The sequence below is a fragment of the Giraffa tippelskirchi genome, chromosome 11 (assembly GCF_054371585.1).
Source record: "Giraffa tippelskirchi isolate mGirTip1 chromosome 11, T2T-mGirTip1v1.2.pri, whole genome shotgun sequence".
In the NCBI taxonomy this organism is placed as follows: Eukaryota; Metazoa; Chordata; class Mammalia; order Artiodactyla; family Giraffidae; genus Giraffa; species Giraffa tippelskirchi.
In genome coordinates, this window is record NC_137285.1 from 125,746,235 (window position 1) to 125,767,512 (window position 21,278).

General features: G+C 52.1%; 1 protein-coding gene across 9 annotated transcripts in view; it reads left to right on the forward strand.

Annotated features, from left to right (window-relative positions):
- The first annotated feature begins 3,484 nt into the window (after positions 1-3,484).
- Positions 3,485-21,278, forward strand: part of SLCO2B1 (solute carrier organic anion transporter family member 2B1) — a 51,517-nt gene continuing 33,723 nt past the window's right edge. The window contains exons 1-5 of one of the 9 annotated variants that reach the window (XM_081539666.1): positions 3,643-3,959; positions 6,769-6,855; positions 16,491-16,621; positions 17,684-17,821; positions 19,669-19,831. In XM_081539666.1, coding sequence (XP_081395792.1) covers positions 16,538-16,621; positions 17,684-17,821; positions 19,669-19,831 — 385 coding nt within the window. In that variant the 5' untranslated portion in view covers positions 3,643-3,959; positions 6,769-6,855; positions 16,491-16,537. Of the gene's footprint in view, positions 3,960-6,155; positions 6,293-6,768; positions 6,856-16,490; positions 16,709-17,683; positions 17,822-19,668; positions 19,832-21,278 lie in introns of those variants that run through there. The other 8 variants (XM_081539665.1, XM_081539664.1, XM_081539663.1 and 5 more) reach the window with 8 other exon arrangements.

Consider the following 21,278-nt stretch of genomic DNA (forward strand, 5'->3'; position numbering starts at 1 on the left):
TAATTCTAACCTCTGGCTTTCTAGATGACTTGTTAGACTTTTGATCCCTATCTCTGCTAAAAAGGGCTATCTGGTAAGAGAGCATATATATGCCCACAATATGTTGAATAAATGCCTTTGTTTCACCAGAGCACTGGTCACCATGTCTTTCCTCATTTTCTCTCTCTCTCTCTCTCTCTCTCTCTCTCTTTCTCTCTCTCTCTCTCTCTCTCTCTCTCTCGCTCTCTCCCTCTCTCCGTTTCAGGCTGCTTCCACGGAGCACAGGTGTCCACCATGTCTACTTATTTGCCCAGGCTTTCAAGACCTCTTCGAGAGGGCACCCTGAGCCTACGTAGACGGTGCTAGCTCTTTGTCCTAGAGTTATATTGGCATACTGTGTCAACCAGGGAATATCAGCCTCTTTTCTTCCTTCTTTTCTTATCGGTCGACTCTGTACCCCCAAGTTCTGGTCCATTAAAGGACCACAACAATCACAACAGAGGGGGGTCTGTTTCTCTTCCACCAGAGGGAGATATCAAAGCCCAGAGAGAGACTATGACTTCCCCGTGGTCACAACGCAGCAGAACCTGCTGGTCTCTTGGCCTCAGTCTCCCAATCTGAAAAAGTGAGGAATTGAATTAAATGAGCTCCAGGTTTCTTCTGGGCTCTGACCTTCTGAGTGCCATCCTTGCTGTCCTTGGCTAGACCCCCGCCTGGCTGTATCCTTGACATGTAGCCCTGGGCAAGTCACATGGCCTCTCTGAGTGTCAGAGTCCTCATGGCTGAAGTAAATATGATACTGCCTCCTTTGGGCAGATCTAATGAGCCATGCATGGGATCATGTGGGCACAGCTTGGGCTCTGACCCCACATAGCATCTGGGGGTAGGGATGACTGAGGCTCTGATGGAGGCCATTGCTCATCTGCCTGGCCAAGGGCTCATTTATAGATATCCGCTCCCTGGCTGCCAGGCCAGAGGGAAGTGGAAACAACAGTGCTGATGTGGCAATTTAGGGCCTTTTTTAGGAAGGAGCCTCTGCCACTCTTGTCCTTCCCCCAGTGCCCTGCCCTGACCTCCATCTTCTGCACATTTTCCCAGTGATCCTCAGAACAGTCTTGAGGTTGGGCCATTTGATGTCAGCATCTCCATTTAACAGATGAGAAGACTGAGGCCCAGGGAAGAGAAAGGGCTTGCTCCAAGTCCCACAGCAAGGTTGTTACAGAGCTGGGACCAGAATTGAGGTCTTAAGGCTGAAGCCTGGGGCTCTCCCCTTGTCTCCAAATTCAGATAGTTCTACAAAATGAAGAGTCCCCTATTTTGCCTGGTTTGCAAAAGAGCTTGGGTTCTGCAAATGGCTTGGAGTTTCACAAGCAGCATCAGACTCGACACAAGATGCAGGACTGTGCAAACATCATGGGGCCCTGGAAGTTGTGGAGTTCTGTAAACTGTGCCAGGCTTTGCCATCAGCATGGGCCTCTAAAAAAGCATCAGCTTTGCAAACTGTGTGTATCCACAGATGGTGTTGCAATCTACGCACATCCTAGGGCCCTGTGAAATGTACAAGGCTAGGCAAACACCACAATAGTAAGTGGCAATGGTGGTGGTTTAGTCGCTAAGTCGTGTCCGACTCTTGCGACCCCAGGGACTGTAGCCTGCCAGGCTCCTCTTTCCATGGGATTCTCCAGGCAAGAATACTGGAGTGGGTTGCCAATGGTGGGGTGCAAATCAGGTTGGTTGAACCTCAAGCCTGGGCCACCCAAAATGGAAACCTCACTGCCGGATTAGTCCAAGAGTTATCTGAAGGCCTGTTAGCCTAACTTCCAGAAGGTCCTAGAGATTGGACTCATCCTCTAATTCCACAGCTGAATTCAGGAATATTCTTGGACCTGAGTCAGCCTGGGGAGGGTGAAGTGATAAATGAAGGCTGCTCATGCCTGAGGTTACTGTATGTTCTGCACCCTGTGGGGTGCTGTGCATGGCTAGACTCAGATATTGGTGAAATGAACTTAGCCAGCCAAGCCAGTCCCAACATCATTCCATGTGCAGAGCTTCCGCAGCCTCTGGAGCCATGGTGGGGGTAGTGAGCTTCCAGAAAGTTAAAAGGGACCTTTCCTCTCTCAACCACGTGCCTGCAATTTGGAGTCTGGAGGCTGCACCTCTGCCAATCTCTGTGAGGACTCACAGTGCCTGTCTGAAAGATTTAGAGAGGGAAAGCCAGTTTGGCTTTCTCAAACAGGATTGGGGTCTGGTTTCCTATCAACTGAAGCCAATTGTTGACCTCTCCCTAGGCGGTCGTCCTGCATACCCATTTCTGATCTCTCAGAGACTCACTCACACTATGAGTATCTGTCAAGGGCCTACTATGTGCCAGGCTGATCTGTGATTGTTTCAGATACTCGCCACTTCCTTCTAGCATCCCTATGCCGCTAGGAACCAAGTGGGGCTCATGTGTATCTCTCTATTGTTGCACTCCAAAAGCTGGACTCCAATCCCACATCCCTGTAACATGCAAAGACTCTATTCTTGGAACTGATCGGGTTCACTTCTATATCTTGGATTTGGGGAAGCCCAGAGGTCTTCCTCAGAAAATGCAGCCTGGGCGGAGGAAAAAGCCTGGTTCCTAGCATCAGAGGTTCAAGGCAAGACTGCACCACCTCCTAGCCAGGTGACCTCTGGGTGGCTCCTGAGACTCAATGCCTCATCTGTAAAATAGGGAAATATGTTCCTGGCCTGAAAGTTCATTAGGAGGGGTCAGTGGGGCCTCATGTGTGAAAGTGCTGAGCAAGGCTGAAGAGGCAAACCAGGTTCACTTTCCCTTTTCCTGCCCTGTTCTGAGTCTCCGCTCTGCCACTCCCTTCTCTGAGCTCCAGGCCTCAGGCTTGGGTTCTTTCCCACACTGAATGTTCAGCACAGCTGCCCTGCGAGTGAGGACTATCAGTTCTTCTTTATAGAGGAGGCAGCTGACGCTCAGAGAGGTGCAGGGACTTGTCTAAAGTCACTTGACCATGGAATGACAAAGCTGAGATAAGACTTAGGTCTGTCTGGCTCGAAGGCCTCCATCTTCAGTCTTTGGTCCAGAAAACTCTGGGAATCTTTTATATGCTCTTCTGCTCTCCAACCCCACCCTCCACTGAGATGGCCACACTTATGGAGCTGCTGCCATGAGTCTCCATCTCCCAGGGGCTGGCCACTGTGATTCCCAGTGGATGGGGTCCCTCCACAGGTCCACAGCTCTGGATCTGTGGAGCTCAGAGAAGAGATAGGGGTTCACTGAGAGGGGAGGAGAGCTTGAGGGAGACAGGTTCAGTGAAGGAGGACAGTGGGAGAAAGGGCCTTATATGGGGCTCGTGAAGGGTGAAAAAAGTTCTGTAACTGAGACAACAGTTTGATGAGGGAGGAGGCTCAGAGTGAGTGCTGAGAGGAGACTGGAAAATCAGGACTGAATGACCCCAGGGCTGGGAGGGGCCGTCCGCATTCCCTCCACCCCCGTCTCTCCACCACTAGTAGGAGAAAATATCCAAGGGAAATGCCCCACCAAGAGGTTGGGAAGGAACAGGCTGAGGGGAGGCTGTCAGCAGCCTCCTCCCATCAGTGGGGCTGGATCTAAACAAACCCAGCCTCCTCCACAACTCTGGTCCTGCGCTGCCCCAGCCAGAAATCAGAGGAATTCAGAGAAAGAGACAGACGGTAGGAACAAGTGACTAAGGGAGATAGGCCCTTGGGGGACAGGGTCAAGCCTGAGCAGGATTTCCTTACCCACCCGGAAGAGGGGGCTGCTGTCCAGTGTGGCCCAAGAAGCATTGGTCGACCCAGTGGCTGGAATCCGCACACTGGCTCATCCCCACTGCGGCTCTCCAGCTGCTGTCTCTGGGAGCTCCCATAAGCGCTCACTGCCTCTCTCCTGCTAAAATCCAGTCCTGCGATTGGAATAGGGGCTGAAACTCACCACCCCACTCCAGAAGTCATGGCACCCAGGATAGGTAAGTCTGGACAAAGTAAGAAAGGGGCATTGGTAGGGAGTCTGTGGGCCACGTTCCCAGGGTGAAGGGTGAATCTGTAGAGCAAACATATGTGCACTGGGGTGGGGGGAGTAGGGGCTCCCAGTTCCCTGCATAGAGCCAGGCATATGGCCAGACCTAGCGAGAGTGTGTAGAATGAATGAATGAAGGACCAGAGAGGTATGAAGGGTTGCTGTTTACTCAGCTGGAGACAGGGCACCCAGCTTGACCTCCCTGCTGAGACAGACTGAAAGGGCAATGGAGGGCAGGACCCCTGTTACTCCCCATGCCCCGTTCCCTCTCTGAAGCAGGCAAAGATAGAGACAGACAGAGCAGACAAAAATAGAGAAGTATATAGTCAGAGATCCAGCAAGTCCAGAGACACTCAGAGTCAGACAAAGGCGGAGACAGAGGCCAGAGATGGCAGGAGAAGACAAAGATCAACAGGTGTCAGCTGCAGCGTGCGGAAGACAGGGGCTCCAGAAGAGACCGGAGAAGTAAAGAGAAGCGGAGACAGAGAGAGAACTGACAACAGAGATCAGGAGAGGGCAGACCGAGTCGGAAATCTGAGAAAAGAAGCGCAATCAGAGAGAGACCTGCAGAGACCTTGGGCATTGGAGTGGGGAGGAGGCGGCTGGAAGGTGTCTTGAAACCTCGAGAAGAGAAGCTGAGACCAGAGGGTGATGGAAACCCTGTGTGGAGAGGGCAGCGGTTCTGGGAACAGGAGCGCCCAGTTTCTGGGGCAGGACGAGGGAGGTGGAAGAAACAAAGGCTCTTCAGACAGGGTGGCCTTGGGCTGGACACCCTGTGGTGATCGCCTCTGGCCTCCCTGCAGCTGTCTGTGTGCCTCACACCCATTCAGACAAGGCCTGACTTGCGTCCGGAGGGAGGAGATGTGAGGGCTTCCTGGGTCGAGTGGGCAGACGTGGCTGTGTTGCAGCCCCAACCTGGGGACCATGGTGTGGAAGGAAGGGTGGGGGTGGATGCTTCCTCTGAGGGCCTCACAGGATAGATGACAATGAGGTCAGATTCAGGTGAGTTGGTTTGGGGATGGGCCACCAACAAACCAAATTCTCAGTCAGCCTTGGCGAGCTGTGGGATCCTGGTGATCCTATGGAAATGAGAAGAAACTAGAGACTTTGGCTGTACTGCACCTGTCCCTCAATTGTTATTCTGATGCCAGCAGGGCTTGGTTCTGGAATGTTCTCTAATTGGTCCTCCGCTTCCCACACATACAGCAAGGAGGGAGGCTGACCCCAGCATCTGCCCACTGAGCCACCAGAAGCTACCTTTGGTCTCCCTTCCAGAGCCTTAGTCTGAGCTGCGGCCAGACTTTCCCCATGCCCTCTTTCTGGTCTGAGGGTTGTGGGTGGGACAAAGGGCCTGAGAAAAGACCCACACCCAGCGCGCCCGAGAGAGAGGGGTCAGCAGTCCCAGCCAGGGGCAGACAGCAGAGAGAGGAACCAGGGTCAGAACTGGCCCTCAGTGAAGCCTCACCACCAACTCACCATGTGCTTTTAGGTAACAGGCAGAGCCTCCCGGTCTGTGGGGGAAGTGCTTGAGAAAAATGATCTCCCCAGGCATTCCTATTTTTGTGATTCAGAGAAGCCACTTTCCCTTCTCTGCACCTTTGCTCAGCTTTCTCTCTACCCAAAGGAAGGCACCTGCCTACATCCCATTCTGGTGAAATCTGCCTTGTTTTCTAACTCTTCCGAATGCCACCTCTTCCAGGAAGCCTCCCCAACTGATCCTCCCAGTTGGAAGTAATCTCTCTCCCATATGCTGTTTGACCTTCCCTTTGCAGGGAGGTTCCTGGTATTGTTTCTGTTGTTCTCTCCAGTTCTAGGTTCAAATGTGGGCCAACCCAGGGTAGGAGGTAGGGCAAGGGAAAGAACCAGGTTCACACTGCAGCTCTGCATCACTGGCCTGATGAGAATGCACACTCTCACCCTTTTTTAATATGTGAGGAAACACATGCTCACAGAGGGTAAGTGACACGTCCAAGGTCACCCAGCAAGCAAGCAGCAGAGTGGGGGGCCAGAACCAGATCAGCTGGATGCCAAATCCCTTTCCCTTCTGTCCCCTCGCCTTCGGGGCTTCCTCTTCCCTCCACACACCCCACGCTGGCTAGTCTCCACCCACCTTGGGCACTTCTCCACTGGCTCCAGACAAAGCAACTTGTTGTCTGGGAGCTAGAGACTGCAGAAGGGGCAGGAGAGTTATTCCTCCCAGGCTGGGCTGTGTCCTCTGGGCCAGATCTCGGGCAGCTGGAAAACCCATGGCGAGCTTGCTTAGACCCCACAATTGGGTGCCAGGTATCTACTCCCCAGTCTGCGTCTGTCTCTCTCTGGGATTCACTTTCTCCATCTGTGCAGTCGATGGAAGTGGTTGGCTGAGGTGGTCACTTGGTCCCTTCCACTGCTGAGAAGCTCAGCTTTCTGTCTCCGGAGGGAAGAGGCCTTTTGTATGGGGCAGGGGCTTGGCTATCTCCAGGGTGTAAGTCTGGGTCCATCCACACCCTGGGGGTAGAGAGGAGATAAACTTGGCTCCTGCTAACCCTTCTGGGCTGTAGTCCAGAGCCCTAAATGCTAATGTTTGGTGTGGTGGAGAACAAGGCCCACCTCCCCTGCCTGGGAACTCCCTGGGAATGGGATCTGACTTGATCCACTCCTGAGGCCCCAGAACCCCGCACAGGCTAGGCAGAGGTCAGGTATTGGGGAAGGTGCAACCCGGAAGCTGTTCTTTTTCTTCCTCATGCTCCCACCCCCATGACATTCCTTCCCTCCTCCAGCCTGCTTTGAAAACCTGCTCTTGTTGAGGACTGGAGATTCATGATAAGGAGTGAGATGGGGCTACAGTGAGGTGCTTGGAAGTAAAGGTAAGCACAGAGAGAGATGAGCCAGGACTCGTGGTTGGTGGACAGGGTGTGGCCTGGGCTAATACCCGTGTGTCTCTGAGCCTCAGGCTCTGTGTTTTAGGTCTAAGGAGACTGGCCTGGATTCTCTGTGGGCTCGGGGCTCACCCTCCCTTCTCTGTGCCTTCATCTCTATTTTCAGGGTCATCTCGGGTCTAGATGGGGTAGTCGGGGTCAGAATCGGGAATAGAAAGTCCGAGCACAGGGTCTGTGATCCAGCTTGGAAACCACCAGAAAACAACAGCTGGAGGCCTGCAGCATGTTATTGTCTTCCCAACAGACCACCCAAGGGTCCTGCTAGGAGGAATTTCCCAAAGATGAAAGCCAAGGCCAAAGCCTGAGACCTGACCCTGCTTCCTGTCTTTGATTCTAACCCCCGCCCCCCGCCCCCACTGTGCAGAAGCCCCAGGGGGCCATGTGGGGAACTGAAGCCCTTTGGAGCCCTGCGCTCCCCTACTCCACCCCCGGCCCGCGCTGCAGCCCCTGCTTCCCCAGATCCCCACATTCCAGCCTTCTCTTCTCCCTCATTCAGTTTAGCTCAATTCAACAATCATGTTTTTAAGCTGAGCCCTTGCAAGATGAGAAGTGGTTTTCTGAGAAGGTAGGACACCTTGGGAAGCCAGGCTGAGGGTATAACATGTGCGAAGGCAGAGAGGTGGAAAAGAACAAGATGAATTTGGGGCGTGGCAGGCATCTAACTGGAGTTACAGAAGAATGTTCACTAGGGGTGGCCTTCATCTTCTGGATGCTGAGGCGTCTGGACTCACGTGCTGCCGATGGGATGGAAGGGTGGTTAACCATTGTTGAGGACCACAGTGTACCAGGCAGGATGGTCTCCTTTAATCCTACCAAAAATGCTGTGTGCCCAGAGAGGGTAGCTGAGGCTTAGAGAGGCTAAATAAACTGCCCAAGGTCATGGCTACAATGTAGCAAACAAATATTTGAACTCAAAGTCTTCTGACCCAGAGGGTTTCAACAGGGACCTGCTATAGTCCATCAGGACCCAGGAAAGGAAAGCCTCTGCCTAGGGGTAGTCCACTGGCTTATCAGGCAGATAGGAGGGGGACATAAATGATGCAAGGGGGTGACCAGCCTGGCATCCCAGAGAAAGGGCTGAGGGAAATGAACTAGGAGGGGGAGGGGAGGTGGAGGGAGAGAGAACTGGTGTGGGCTCCAGGAGCTAGGCGGGGGAGCCAGAAGGCTGAGGGAGCCCAGGGAAATCTCCGTGGTAGGAAGGGCTGGAGGTGGGGTTGCCCATGAGGCTGGCCTCCTATCCCAACACATCTGGAGGGAGGTACCTGCCATCACTGTGACAGATGGATTGCCCAGTGTCTGCTGCTGTGAATATTTGCCTCCCCAGGCTCAGGCTGTGGGCGTGTGAGTGCTGGAGGTTGGTAGGTTTTCCAGAAACATCCAGACTCCCTTGTGACACCACTCTATCACCTCAACCTTGGCATCTGAACATGGTTCCAGCATGGGTTCCTCCTTTTGCTCTGTTTTCCTCAGTCTGGGCATATATGCAATGGGTCTTCTCACTTTCCAAGCCAAGTTTGCCCACGTGTGTCTTTTCTTTCCTTCTCTCCACACATGCCTTCCAGACGGAGAACCAGAGGACTGGCTTTGGCCCATGTCCTCTCATGGGCTCTCCTGGAGCCCACGGCCCCCTAGGCCTCTTCCTCTGGGAGCTCCCCTACCAGCCCAGATTCACATATGGCTGAACTCACCATTACCCTACAATCCCACCTTCCATGGCAGTACACCCAGACCACAAGCTGTACCTCTCCCCACTCCCCTGTCCCCAGGGCTCCTTGGCTTCCTGCACTCCCCACCACCTGCTTTTCCAGCAAATCCTGTCCATCCCACCTCCTGACTGTGTTTCATCAGCTCATTACTCTGCATCCCTACAGCCCCTGCCTGGCCCAGGCCCCACGGCCATCTGCTCCACTGCTTCTCACTCCTGCCTTCTCCCTGGTCCCGGCCCACAACCTGACCTCTCCACTCTCCCCCAGACGGCACGGAGGTCTTCATAGGAGGCCAAATTAGGCCTCATTCCTGGGCCCAGGATAAAGCCCAGCCCTCCAGCCTGGCATTCAAGGGCATCCATAGACTGGCCACTCCAGCCTCACCTCCCCAACTTGACCCCAGAGCTCCTGTCTTCCTGGACTATTTGTTTCCTGAACAGTCTTTGCACTTTCATACTTCTGCCCTTTACTCTGATGTTTCTTCCCTGAGGAAGGCTTCCAGAACCTTCCAAAGTAGGTTAGAGCCTCTTTACTATGTTTCTAAAGTCTTGGAACTCCTTATGTCACATAGTGAGCATGTGCTGTGATTCTATGTTAGATGTTTGCTCTGTCACCACACACACACACACACACACATACACACACACACACACACACACACACCCTCATGAGCATGTGCTGTGATTCTATATTAGATGTTTGCTCTGTCACCACACACACACACACACACACACACACACACACACACACACACACACCCTCATAGCTCCCTGACAGCAGAGACCTAGGCTGCTTGTTTCCAAAACCCCGGCCACCTGTCTTATGGAGCTGTTAGCGTGTGTGGAACCTTCATTCTTACTCCTAGAAGCAGCAGAGACCAGCTGTGTCCCCCACCATGGTGACCCTGGGCAAGTCATGGCCTTTTCTGGTCTTGTTGCCTCACCCTTCAAAGAGTTCACCCAGTCCTGGCTTCCTGTCCAGCAGCACTCCTCAGGCGCAGGGGTGCTGTGGGTCACAGACAGGGAGAGGCCCATAGGCAAGTATAAAGGACCCATTGCAAGCCCGATGAGCTCAAAGAGGCTCTCACAGGGCAAACTGCCACATGAAAGGCCAGCATCTTAGACCAGCTGTTTCCATATGGGAAAGTAGGCCCAATGTGGCCAGATCTGCTAATCTTTCAAGAAAAAACAAAAATTGGGAGTTTTGTGTGACACTTCCTGACATTTAAATGCTGGCAACTAGCTTAAAAACACTCAGTGAGCCAGCATTGTTGCATTGTTTAGGCTAAATAAAAACAGCTAGGAGTCAGATGCGCCTCCAGGCAGGACTGCCATCCACCGCACAACTCCAGAGGGCGCCCTTCACCTCACAGCGCACAGCTCACACAGCTGCACAGAGGGCCTTTGTCCAGGGCCTCCGTGTTGTAACCATTGTCCTGTATTATCTCTCTGCCAGTTCCTCTGATGGCCCAAGCAAAGTGTGTGTGGTGGTAGGTTTCCTGGAGAAGCCTTACCTTCTCTCTTTTTGGAATTTAAGATATTTATTTTCTTGGCTGTGCTGGATCTTAGTTGCGGCACATGGGAAATCTTTGATCTTCATAGTAGCATGTGAGATCTTTAGTTGCAGCATACAAACCCTTAGTGGGGGGCATGTGGGATTTAGCTTCCTGACCAGGGATCATTATCAGGAGAAAAAAAAAGGTCCTGGAATGCAGCAGGTGATTACAGAGTGCAGAGGGAAGACAAGGAGACAGCAGAGGAGGCTTCCTCAGGGGTCTGTGTCTCTTCAGGGACCAGGAGGAAGTGAGAGAGTAATGCCTAGGATGGGTGCCCCCCTGGAGGACAGTAAGTTCTGAGGCCTGGTGACCAGGCCTGGAGATAGCTCCCAGGTGAGTTTGGGGCAAACACAGACAAAACTGACACTGTGTGTCATCCTAGAGTTGACAAAGGATGTTACCTCTGTGACCCTCATGCAGGCTTGAGAGGCAAGGCTCATTATTTCTATTTTGCAGAGGCTCAGAGAGGTCTAACTGCTGGCCCAAGACCACACTGGGTCTGAGTGATCCTAGGTCGTGCTCTCTCTGCTGAGGGACAGGCTGGAATATTCTGGAGAGAAAGTGTCCTTTTCTTGTCCCTCCTTGGTCCGAGCCCTCCTGCTCCATTCTCAGGATGTAAGAACTCTCCCAGGCTCTCTTGGCATTCCTCAGCTCATCCCTCCTCAAAGTTCAAATCTGGGCCTTTTTACGAGTCCCGAGCTTTCACCGCGCTCAGGTCCGCTAGACTAGGGACCATGTCCTTCTCACCACATTTTTCTGTCCAGCCTTGAACTGACCAATGAACTGACTAAGTGACTGATCAGCTAAAACATCAGCTGGTAGAATTGTCCCCGTACAACCACCTTTGGCAATTCATTGGAGGAAAGCCAGGCCAGAATCAGAAATGGCTACGGGGGAGTATTTTTCATAGGTCCTAAGGCCATCATTGGTAGCCACCATTTGACGGCTGCTGTTAGGGGCCCAAGAGTCAAACAGGTCTGAGTTCCAGTCTAGGCTTTGCTATTGACCAGCCCCAGGACCTGGACAGATGCCCTCCTCTCTGTGTGCTTCCGTTTCCTCATTCATGGAGTCACAGCAGCTACCTCAATGGTTTGCTAGGCAGATGGGTGAGTGCGCCCAGCACAGCACATAGGGTAGCCTCAGGGGGTGACAGTGAGCCAGAGAGCTGGGTGTCCAGCCCCTGTATCCTTGGCCCTTCCGGGTAGAAGTTTCTCCTGGTTCCTAGGTTCTAGATACAGCAATGCTCTTGCTGTCCCAAAGCAATTATGGAGGCAGGCAGGGTGTTTGTACCTGACAGTGAAGAAAACGATGTTCACTGAGTGCCTACTATGTGTCGTATCCGTGCTGGCTCCCATACATTAGTGACACAATCTATTGATCAGACAAAGTCTGTTATTTACCAAGATAAGGGCCAACACACCTCTTGAAGTTTTGGCAGTGTCTCAGAATGGGGAGGAAAGATCAATAGCATTGAGCAAGAATCACGATACAACAGTCCAGGGTTTGTTGGTAGAAACATCAAGGTGAGGATTTCGTGGGTAGAGATTCAAAGAATCAGAGGTGCACACCCTGCTGACAGTTTCTCTTGAAGAGTTGCTTCGTCTTTCCAGAACTTTCTGTAATGAAAAATCAAGCAATTTGCTGGGGCTGCTCAGTCTAAGAAAGTAAGAAGAAAATTGCTAATGAAGACAGTAGAGTAGCAAAGTCAAGTTAATGTCATTGGTAAGATGTGGTTTGGGGCTTTTAGGGTCCTCGCTGAATGTGGAGGGAAGGTTCAGGTTCTCAGTGGGTGCTCTCGGCAGTGGGAAGTAGGGGTTGCTGTCCCTGCGTTGAGGATGAGGATCCCAGCTGGGGGATTGAAACCTGTGCAACTGCCTGCGCAGCTATGAGTGTGCATGGAGGGAAGGAACCCAGGTCCTCGAGTCTTGTGGTTGACTGGGGCTTGGATGGGAGGGAGAGAGATAATCTGGAGATGGATGATGGCACTGTCAGAGGAAGAGGTTCACGTGGAGGAGCCAGCTGTGTGTGGAAGGGTTCAGTTGGGCCTGTAGCCTCAGAGGTGCTTGAAGATTTCAGGAGAGGAGAAGATTGGGCCTCAGGGGGCCTATGGTGTGCCAGGTCTGAGCCAGGCACCCGAGATGCCTTACCTCCCCGAGTAGAGGCTGTATCCTCACTTTACAGAGGAGACAAGCTAATCAGAGGCACATCCATGCTCCACAGAGGACCAGTGGCTGGGCTGGGGTTCAGACCCAGGTCTGGGGACTTTGCAACCTTTGTGTGAGTGCATGCTAAGTCACTTCATTTGTGTCCAGTGCTTTGTGACCCCCATGGACTGTAGCCAGCCAAGCTCCTCTGTCCATGGATTCTCCAGGCAAGAATACTGGAGAAGGTTTGCCATGCCCTTCTCCAGGGAATCTTCCCAACCCAGGGATCGAACGCGCGTCTCTTACATCTCCTGCACTGGCAGGCTTGTTCTTTACCGCTAGCACCACCTGGGAAGCCCCTTGAAACCTATACTCAGTCTCATATCTGCCTGAGATTTGCTGTTTATAGCTGGGAGGTGGCTGGAGGAGGCAGATCCCTGAGTCTTTAAAGAAAACAGAAGAGGCAGAGAAAAGCCGCCGTTCCTGTCAGGCTGCTCTCTGAATCTCAGCCCTCATCTCCCAGACTCAAATTCCTGGCCCTGGAGGGGATTTGGCCGCAGCCAGGACACTCTGCCTTATAGACATCTGGAGCATCTGACTGAACTGAAGATTTCTGGTTGACAGAATTTCAGGGCAACTTTCTGACTGAGTTTCTGAGCAACTGCAGGACAGTGAGTGACCAACTGACAAACCTGAACAGACAAGTCTCCTAAAGGACAGCGGACCAGTAGACCAATGACTTACCAGCTGACAGACATGAGTGTGCCTGTGTGCACGGCCAGCCATGTGACCCACCGACAGGTACACAGACCCCTTGCCTGCCAGCTCTGGGACTGTAGGATGCTAGCCCTTGGAACCACCTGGCCTACCTGGGGCCCCCAAACCTGGCTGCCCAACTGGGAGAGGAAGAGGCTCTAATTTTCTTCTGGGGCCTGGCTCCCTGCCTCTCCTCTCATTCCTATAGGGCCCCTGGGCTCAGCTCAGGTGCACCCTCAGCTTCCCTCTCTCCTGCAAAGCTGGCCCTTAAAAAAAGCCTTCACAGGATGGTAAGGACCTCCGAGATAGCAGTTGAGGTGGACCTACAGCCCTGGACTCAGGACTTTCCTTCCAGGGGAAGCTCTACCCCTTATTGGGGAGTCGGACTCTCTGCTGCCAGCCCCTCTATAGAGGACTCCAGCCCACAAGAAGGACTCAAAGGGGACTGACAACCAGTCTGACCAGCCCTGTGCAGTGACCAACTGGCCACTCAACACACTGGCAGCTGCTCTCAGAACCCAGTGGTATGGGGCCAGGGCTCCCCCTTCTCTCCCCAGAGGCTCATACTATAGACTGAGCCACAGGAGGGTGGAAAGTTCTGAGCTGGTCCATTGACCTTTTGCCCCATATCTCACCATGCCCTGGGCTTCTTTCAGAGCTGGGGATCCACGTCAGTGACTCTGTCCTCCCAACCTCAGCTCCCACCCCATCATCTGTTTGGCCTGCCCCTTGGGAGGCAGGCACTGCTGCCTTTCAGGTGGCCTGGCTAGGACTGGCTGGGCCAAGACAGAGAGGAATGTTGTGCTTCTACCCTTCATTAAATCTGTGCAAATAGTGCACCGCAGCATGAGGTTAACACCTGGGCTTGAGTTCCTGTACTAGTGTGGGCTAGCAAGCTAGTTGCATTTCCCTAATGACTAATGATGTTGAGCATCTTTTCATTGCTTATTGGCCATATCTTTGGGAAAGTATCTATTCAAATAGCTTAAGTAATTTGGCTGAGGAAATGGAAGCGTGTTCACAGGTAACTAACTACCTGTGAACCTCAGTGTCCGCATCAGAAGCACAGAGCTCATGAAGGCACCAAAGGCATAGAGCTGTGGAGAGGCTTCAAGAGCACTTACCACGTTAGTCAAAAAGTTCATTTGGACTCGTCCATGACCGGGTGTGGCCCGAACGAATTTTTTGGCCAACTCACAGAACGTGCGTGCAAGCCTTTACATACGTGGAAAGCATGTAGCACAGTATTTATGTTATTATGGGTGACTGGGCTCTACTTGTGAGAGGAGTTGGAGTTCAGAAATTGTCCTGTCAGTCTCCTCTGGCTGAGTTTGCTTGGAATCCCCTTACTTTCTCTTCTTCTTCAAAGTGATGTCCACAGAGCATTACCTCCACTTCCCTCACCTAGGCCAATCCTCCATCTCCTGTCAGGTGTCACTTTTACTTCAGTATCTCCTTGTTTCCTCTGAGTGTTCATACCCACTAAAGGGACTCCTCCCCAGCCACACACGCTTCCGTTTCCTCAGCCAAATTACTCAAGCTATTTGAATAGATACTTTTCCAAAGATATGGCCAATAAGCAATGAAAAGATGCTCAATATCATTAGTCATTAGGGAGATGCAAATCAAAACCACATGAGATATCATTTCACACCCATGAGAATGGCTGTAATCAAAGAGACAGACAACAAATATTAGTGAGAATGTGGAGAAATTGGAACCATCACCCACTGCTAGCAAGAGTGGGTGTTAGATGGTGTTAGAAAACAATTTGACAGTTCCTCCAAAAGTAAAACAGACTTACCCTATGGATCAGGAATTCAACTCCTGGCTCTATACTCAAGAGAACTGAGAATATGTATCTACACAAAAGGTGGTATATGAATGTTCACTGGGTCTGAAACAACCCAAATGTCCATCAACAGATAAATGGATAAACTAAATCTAATTGTATGTATTTATATATATATACATACACTGGAGTATTATTTCAGTCATTAAAAGGAATGAAGCACAGATACATGCTACAACATGGATAAGCCTTGAAATATTATGCTAAGTAAAAGAAGCCAGTCACAAAATATCACATACTGTATGATTTCCTCTATGTGAATGCATTTGAAATATCCAGAATAAGCAAACTCAGAGAGCCAGAAAATAGATCTGTGGTTGCCAGGAGCTGGAGGGATAGAGGAATGGGGAATGACTGCTCATGGGTATGGGATTTCTTACTGGGGTGGTGAAAGTATTCTGGAATTAGAGAGCGGTGATACTATATTACTAATTAGATAGTCATGACTTTTTGAATATACTAAAATCATTGAATTATATACTCTGAAAGGATAGATTTTATGGTATATGAATTATATCTCAATTGTAAAAAATTCCTCAGGTTCCCAGGTACCTTGTGAGAGGAGCACAAAACCCTCACCGGTGGCAGTTACAGGCTTCCTTATCCCTCTTGCTGAGTTGGTCTTCCAGGTCTAGAGATGCAGCGAGAGAGGGCCCATACCCCTTCTCTCGGTTGGGAGTGTCCTCAAGGCAGCTTTCAGGCTCCATAAGGAGCTTGTTGAATGAGGGGAAATTCCTGCCAGGTTGAGAGACGTTTGAGACAATGGAGAGGCTTCCGCAGGAAGCGGGGCCCCAGGAGGGAAGGAAAGTCCTGGAGGCATGGGCTGCCTGAGGTTCAGGTGGTTTTCCTCTAAAGGGAGAGGTGGAGTCTCCCAAGGCTGGGCTTCCAGGCTCCTCACTGAGATTAAACCTCAGGAAACCCTGAAAGATGCCTCTGAAAGGGCTGCAGTGAGTGGGAGACTGACAAGGTTACCATGGTTACTGTGGGTCATGGGACCATGATTTGGGCATTGGACTGGTGAGTTCTGTGATTATATGCCATGTAGTGCCCTGTGGAAGCATTGCTATCTATTCCAAATTACCCCTAGGAAAACCCTTTATGCCCTGACTTTGGACCAAGCCTTGACCATGCACGGGGCCCTAGACCTCTGATCCTAGACTAAGCCAGACAAACCCTGACCCAGAGTTAGCCTCCAGGAACACTGGACGTCTCACAGATACAGGCCCCAGGAGGGTAGGGCTATGCATTTCTACACTAGCGCCACAGCTCAAAGGCTGTGTGACGGCATCAGCAGCTTCTCGCTAGAAGGAAGCTTTGTGCTGGGAATGGAATGAAGAGATGAATAGGTGGTCCCAGTGGGATCTGGCCAGCTTAGGCACATGGAGCACACACATACCCTCTGAAGAAGGGCTCCTTCAGCTCCTGAGATGCAGGAAGGCTGTCAGTGCTTTGCCTCAGATTCTCACCAACCCCAGAAACACCTTGGGTTGCCTGGTCAGGGTCATTGAGATTCCATCTCCACTCTCACTCCCTGGCTTTCTATCCCACAGGGCCGGTGGGTGAGGAGCTCCAGGTGCCAGACAAGGAGGCCAAGGCCATGGTGGGCACAGAAGACACACCTGGAGGCAAAGCCAGCCCAAATCCTCAAAATTTGCGGCCAAGTGTGTTCCACAGCATCAAGGTACCTCTCAGGACCTGGCAGGAGAAGGGTCATCTGAGCCTGACAGAGCAGGCTCTGCCACTTACAGGCCGTTAAATGCCAAGCAAGGTGCTGCCTTTCCCTGAGCCTCAGTTTCCTCATCTGTAGAATGGGTGGCTGTGATCTCTAGAAGCACTTAGCTTTTATTTCAGGCACACATTCTCTCCTTCCAGAGAGGCTCTTCTGTGGGCACTGGGGGACCAGTCTTCTTGGCGCCAGTTTTTCTAGGGGGAAAGAGAAGGACCCCAGGGATCCTGAACCTGGGTGAATACTGGGAGTGCTGGCTCAACCAAGGGCAGCCCTAAACAACCAAGTCTGTACCAGCACCTTCATGGTGCCAGGCCCTGTGCCAGGGGCCACTCCACACAGTCTTATTTAGCTCTCATAGTAACCTGGGGAAGCAGGGGTGTCATCCTTGTTACACAGATGAGGAAACCAAAACTCAGAACAAACATTCTATTTTTTAAGCTCCAGCATAAACACCCTATTTTTAATTCTTTGAGACAAGTTTTTCTCTTAGGAATTCGACCAGGTTTTCAGGAGGGCTGCAAGCAGGTGGGGTGTTTGTGTAGGGCTGAGTGAGGTGTGAGGGTAGCTTGGGGGTTCGCTGTATGCAGGTGGTCTCCCAGGGTAGTTCAGGGGATGACTGGGTGGGGTGGGGTGAGGTGAGATCTGGGGAGCTTCCTGGGGACAGGAGGGAGTTCTAGTCCTACCTGGGAGACCTCTGGGGACAGAGGGGCTCCCACCATCCTTGGCCCCATGAAGACCCTACTCTCAATCCTGTGGATTTCAAGTCTCCCCCAGGCCCTGGGGTACCCAGGACAGCTTTCCTATTTTTTAGGCCTATGAGAATCCATGTGCTACCCCAATAACACTTTCTCTCCTCTTGCTCTGGACTCTCCCTCCCTTCCTCTCTCTCCTCCTGCTCCTCCTGTATGTCTGTCTCCTCTGACTCTGTTTCTCCATCTTGCGGCCTCCCTTTCTCTGTCTCTGCCTCTCTGCATCCTCCCCCACCACGGTCTCCACCTGCGGCCCCTCCGCCAGTTCTTCGTCCTGTGCCACAGCCTGCTGCAGCTGGCACAGCTCATGATCTCCGGCTACCTCAAGAGCTCCATCTCCACGGTGGAGAAGCGCTTCGGGCTCTCCAGTCAGACCTCGGGGCTGCTGGCTGCCTTCAATGAGGTACTGGCCCCAGCAGGACAGCCACGGTGTGGGGGAGGCGGTGGCGAATTGAGGGAGATTCTCACCTCCACTCCCTCTCCCTCACGGCCCTAATGTAAACCCTTCCCCTAGTGCCACGTGCAACCCCATCACAGCTCCTTCCGATCCCACCGTTGGGGGGGCCTTCTGCTGGGGATCACGGAGGATTTTAGAGCTAGGCGGGGTCCCCATTACCCGCACCTCTCCACCATTCTCCTTTTGGTTCCTTCACCTTTTCAGGCACCTGACAATTGTCTGGCCCAGGAAGGAGTCAGAGGAAGCCAACTCAACAGTAGGGAGAGAGGTTTAAATGAGATCAAAGGCAAAACTTTGGGAATTTAGGGTAGAGAGGGGAGGGGATGATACTAGGGCGTGGAGTTGCCGCAGGATCCACAGGCCTCTGCCTCTGGGCTGACAGCCCAGCCGGGAGGAGTGGACAAGCTCCTCTGGGTGGATTTGGAGATCAGAGTCCAGCTGTGCCCAGCCCCTCCCCCACCAGATGTTTTCCGCCTCGGAGAAGGCTGTTGTCCAGAGAACACTCTCTCCCCATCCCTCAAGATTTCTGTGAAATTGTCTCCCCCTTGGGTGATATGTCACATTCCTCCCAACCCAAGGCCCATGGTCTCTACCTAGTCCCCAGGCTCTCCTTATTACTCCACTCCCAGATGTCAGAGATGGGAAGAGAATGTCATTACTGTCATTATGCAGTTGTGGGACCCCGGACAAGTCACTCCGTGACTCTAGGTCTCAGTGTCCCATCTAAAAAATGGGGAGTGGCTGTCCGTCCCAGGATCAGTCCTTCCAAGGCCCCTCTCCTGATACTGCCTCACTCCATCAGCAAAGAACCAGGGTTCAGGGGTAAGTACCCCACCCACAGTCACAACCAGGAAGCAGCAGAGTGGAGCACACACACCCCAGCTTCTGACAGCAGAGCCTGCCCTGCCCTGCCAGCTCTCCTGTCCCCTCCAGCACCCACATCCAAGGATTTGAATTTTAAGGCTGGAAATACCAGCCTTAGCCCTGTGGCTTTAGACTTTTTTTGTTCTTAGTTGCTCAGTCGTGTCTGGCTCTTTGTTACCACATGGACTGTAGCCTGCCAGGCTCCTCTATCCATGGGGATTCTCCAGGCAAGAATACTGGAGTGGGTTGCCATGCCCACCTCCAGGGGATCTTCCCAACCCATGGATCAAACCCAGGTCTCCCGTACTGCAGGCAGATTCTTTACCATCTGAGCCACCAGGGAAGCACTAAACAAGATAGAAGTTCTGATTCTGGGTTAAGACACACGGGCATATCCACTCTTTGCTATGCTCAGTCGTGTCCAACTCTTTGGACTGTAGCCTGCCAGGCAACTCTGTCCATGGAACTGTCCAGGCAAGAATACTGAAGTGGGTTGCCATTTTCTATTTTAAGGGATCTTCTTGACCTAGGGAATCAAACCAGGGTCTCCCATGTCTCCTGGATTGGCAGGCAGATTCTTTTCCACAGTGCCACCTGGGAAACCCAGACTTCATTTATTTCTCATTCATGACATCCCAGAAGCTCAAATCCCTGTCCTTGACTGTCCTACTACCCTGTGTTTTAACATGGGACCCAACCCACATTCTAGAATGAAATTGAACTTCTAGCCCTGTCCATGCTGCTCTTATTTCTCTCCTCTACTGGAGCAGTAAGCAGAACACATCCTAGGAGGACCCAGAATCTGTGTTTTTAGCAGGGACCTGAATGATTTTTATTCAACCATTCTGCAGAAGGGAACACTGAGATTGGTGATTGAGACAAAGATGGCCCTCTGCTCTACTTTCATGGGTCCTCTCATCCTTTTGCAGGTGGGGAACACAGCCCTGATCGTATTTGTGAGCTATTTCGGCAGCCGGGTACATCGGCCCCGCCTGATCGGCTGTGGAGCTATCCTTGTGACCCTGGCGGGCATACTCATGACTGTCCCACACTTCATCTCAGAGCCGTACCGCTACGACCACACTAGCCTTGGTAAGAACAGGAGGGGCTGGGCTGAGGGTGGGCATGAGTTGCCACATTACTGTACACAGTGTCCACCCCCAGGCTTCCAGCGGTCAAGATGGGCCCAGCTTTCCAGAACACCTACTAGTCCCCCACACCCCACCCCACTGCCTCCTTCAGCCTCAGCCCAGATGAGTCCTTCTGGCAGCCCTGGGCAGTGGTGTTAGGGGGGTAGTCCTAGGGCAGAAAGGTGAGGCCCTCTGGGTTTCTCTTGGTGAGGGCCTGCTTGTATGTCGCTGCTTTTTTTTTTTTTTTTTTTGAGGTGGAGGTGGGTTTAGGGCCTGGCCTGTGTGGGTCCTCAAGAAATATTTGTGGAATAATAATAACAGTATCACACACCACTTACTAGGTACCACTGCTCTAAGCACTTAATGTATACTGATGCATTTAATTTACACAAGAAGTCAAAGCATTGATGAAAGAATGAATGAGTGAAAGAACAAACAAAAACATGAAAGAATTTTAGACAGGAATAGTGAAGCCCCTGTTTAGCCCAGTGGGATTTTGTTGAGAGTCAACTTGACAGATGGATGCCTGTCCCTTGGAGAACGACTCAAGCAGCCTTCCCTGTCCCATCCATCTCTCCACCCATTCACTCATCTACCCATCCATCCACCTACCCATCCTATCCATCTACTCATTCACATACATACTCATCCACTCATCAGTCCTTCCATCTACCTATCCACCTACCCATCCATCCACCTACCCATCCACCCATCCACCTACATATCTACCCATCTATTCATCCACCCATCTACCTATCCATCCACCTACTTATCCTCCCTTCCATTACCCCTTCTACCCTCTCCACCCATCTATCCATCTGGTGGTCCACCCTAGAAAACATTAGTGCTTCCTACTTTGTGCTGGACCCTCTTGAGGGACTCAGTCCTTGCCCTCTGGGAGCTCCCAGTCTGGGAGAGAAAACAGAAACAAACAATACCTCTCCTCCCCCCACCCGGTGTATGCACTGTGTGAGGAAGGAAGAACAGGGCAGAAGCAGCCCAGGGAAGGAGCCCACAGCCCAGCCTGGCATCATGGAAGGCTTCCCAGGGGAGGAGGGCTGTCAGAAAGCATCCTTTCTCCCTTGTCCTCCCATCAGTTCAGACCCCAGAGCTCCTACTCTGTGCCAGGCGCAGGGATGGAAAGATGGAGCAGATACAACCAGCCCTAAGAAGCTCTGAGGGAGCGTGGGTTGGCGTGAGCATGGGCAGCTCTGCTGCAGACCAGAGAGTCCAGCACAGGACAGCCAGGGGGAGCCGGTGGAGACCTGAGTAGGGGATGGACACTGGAGGCTGGAGTGAGCTGGAGGAGGTGGCGTCTGACTGTAATGTAGAAAGAAGGTGGAGGAAGCTGCTCAGGCAATGGCTGGGAAGTGGGGGAAGTCCCAGAAGAAAGCAGAGTGGTTATCTAG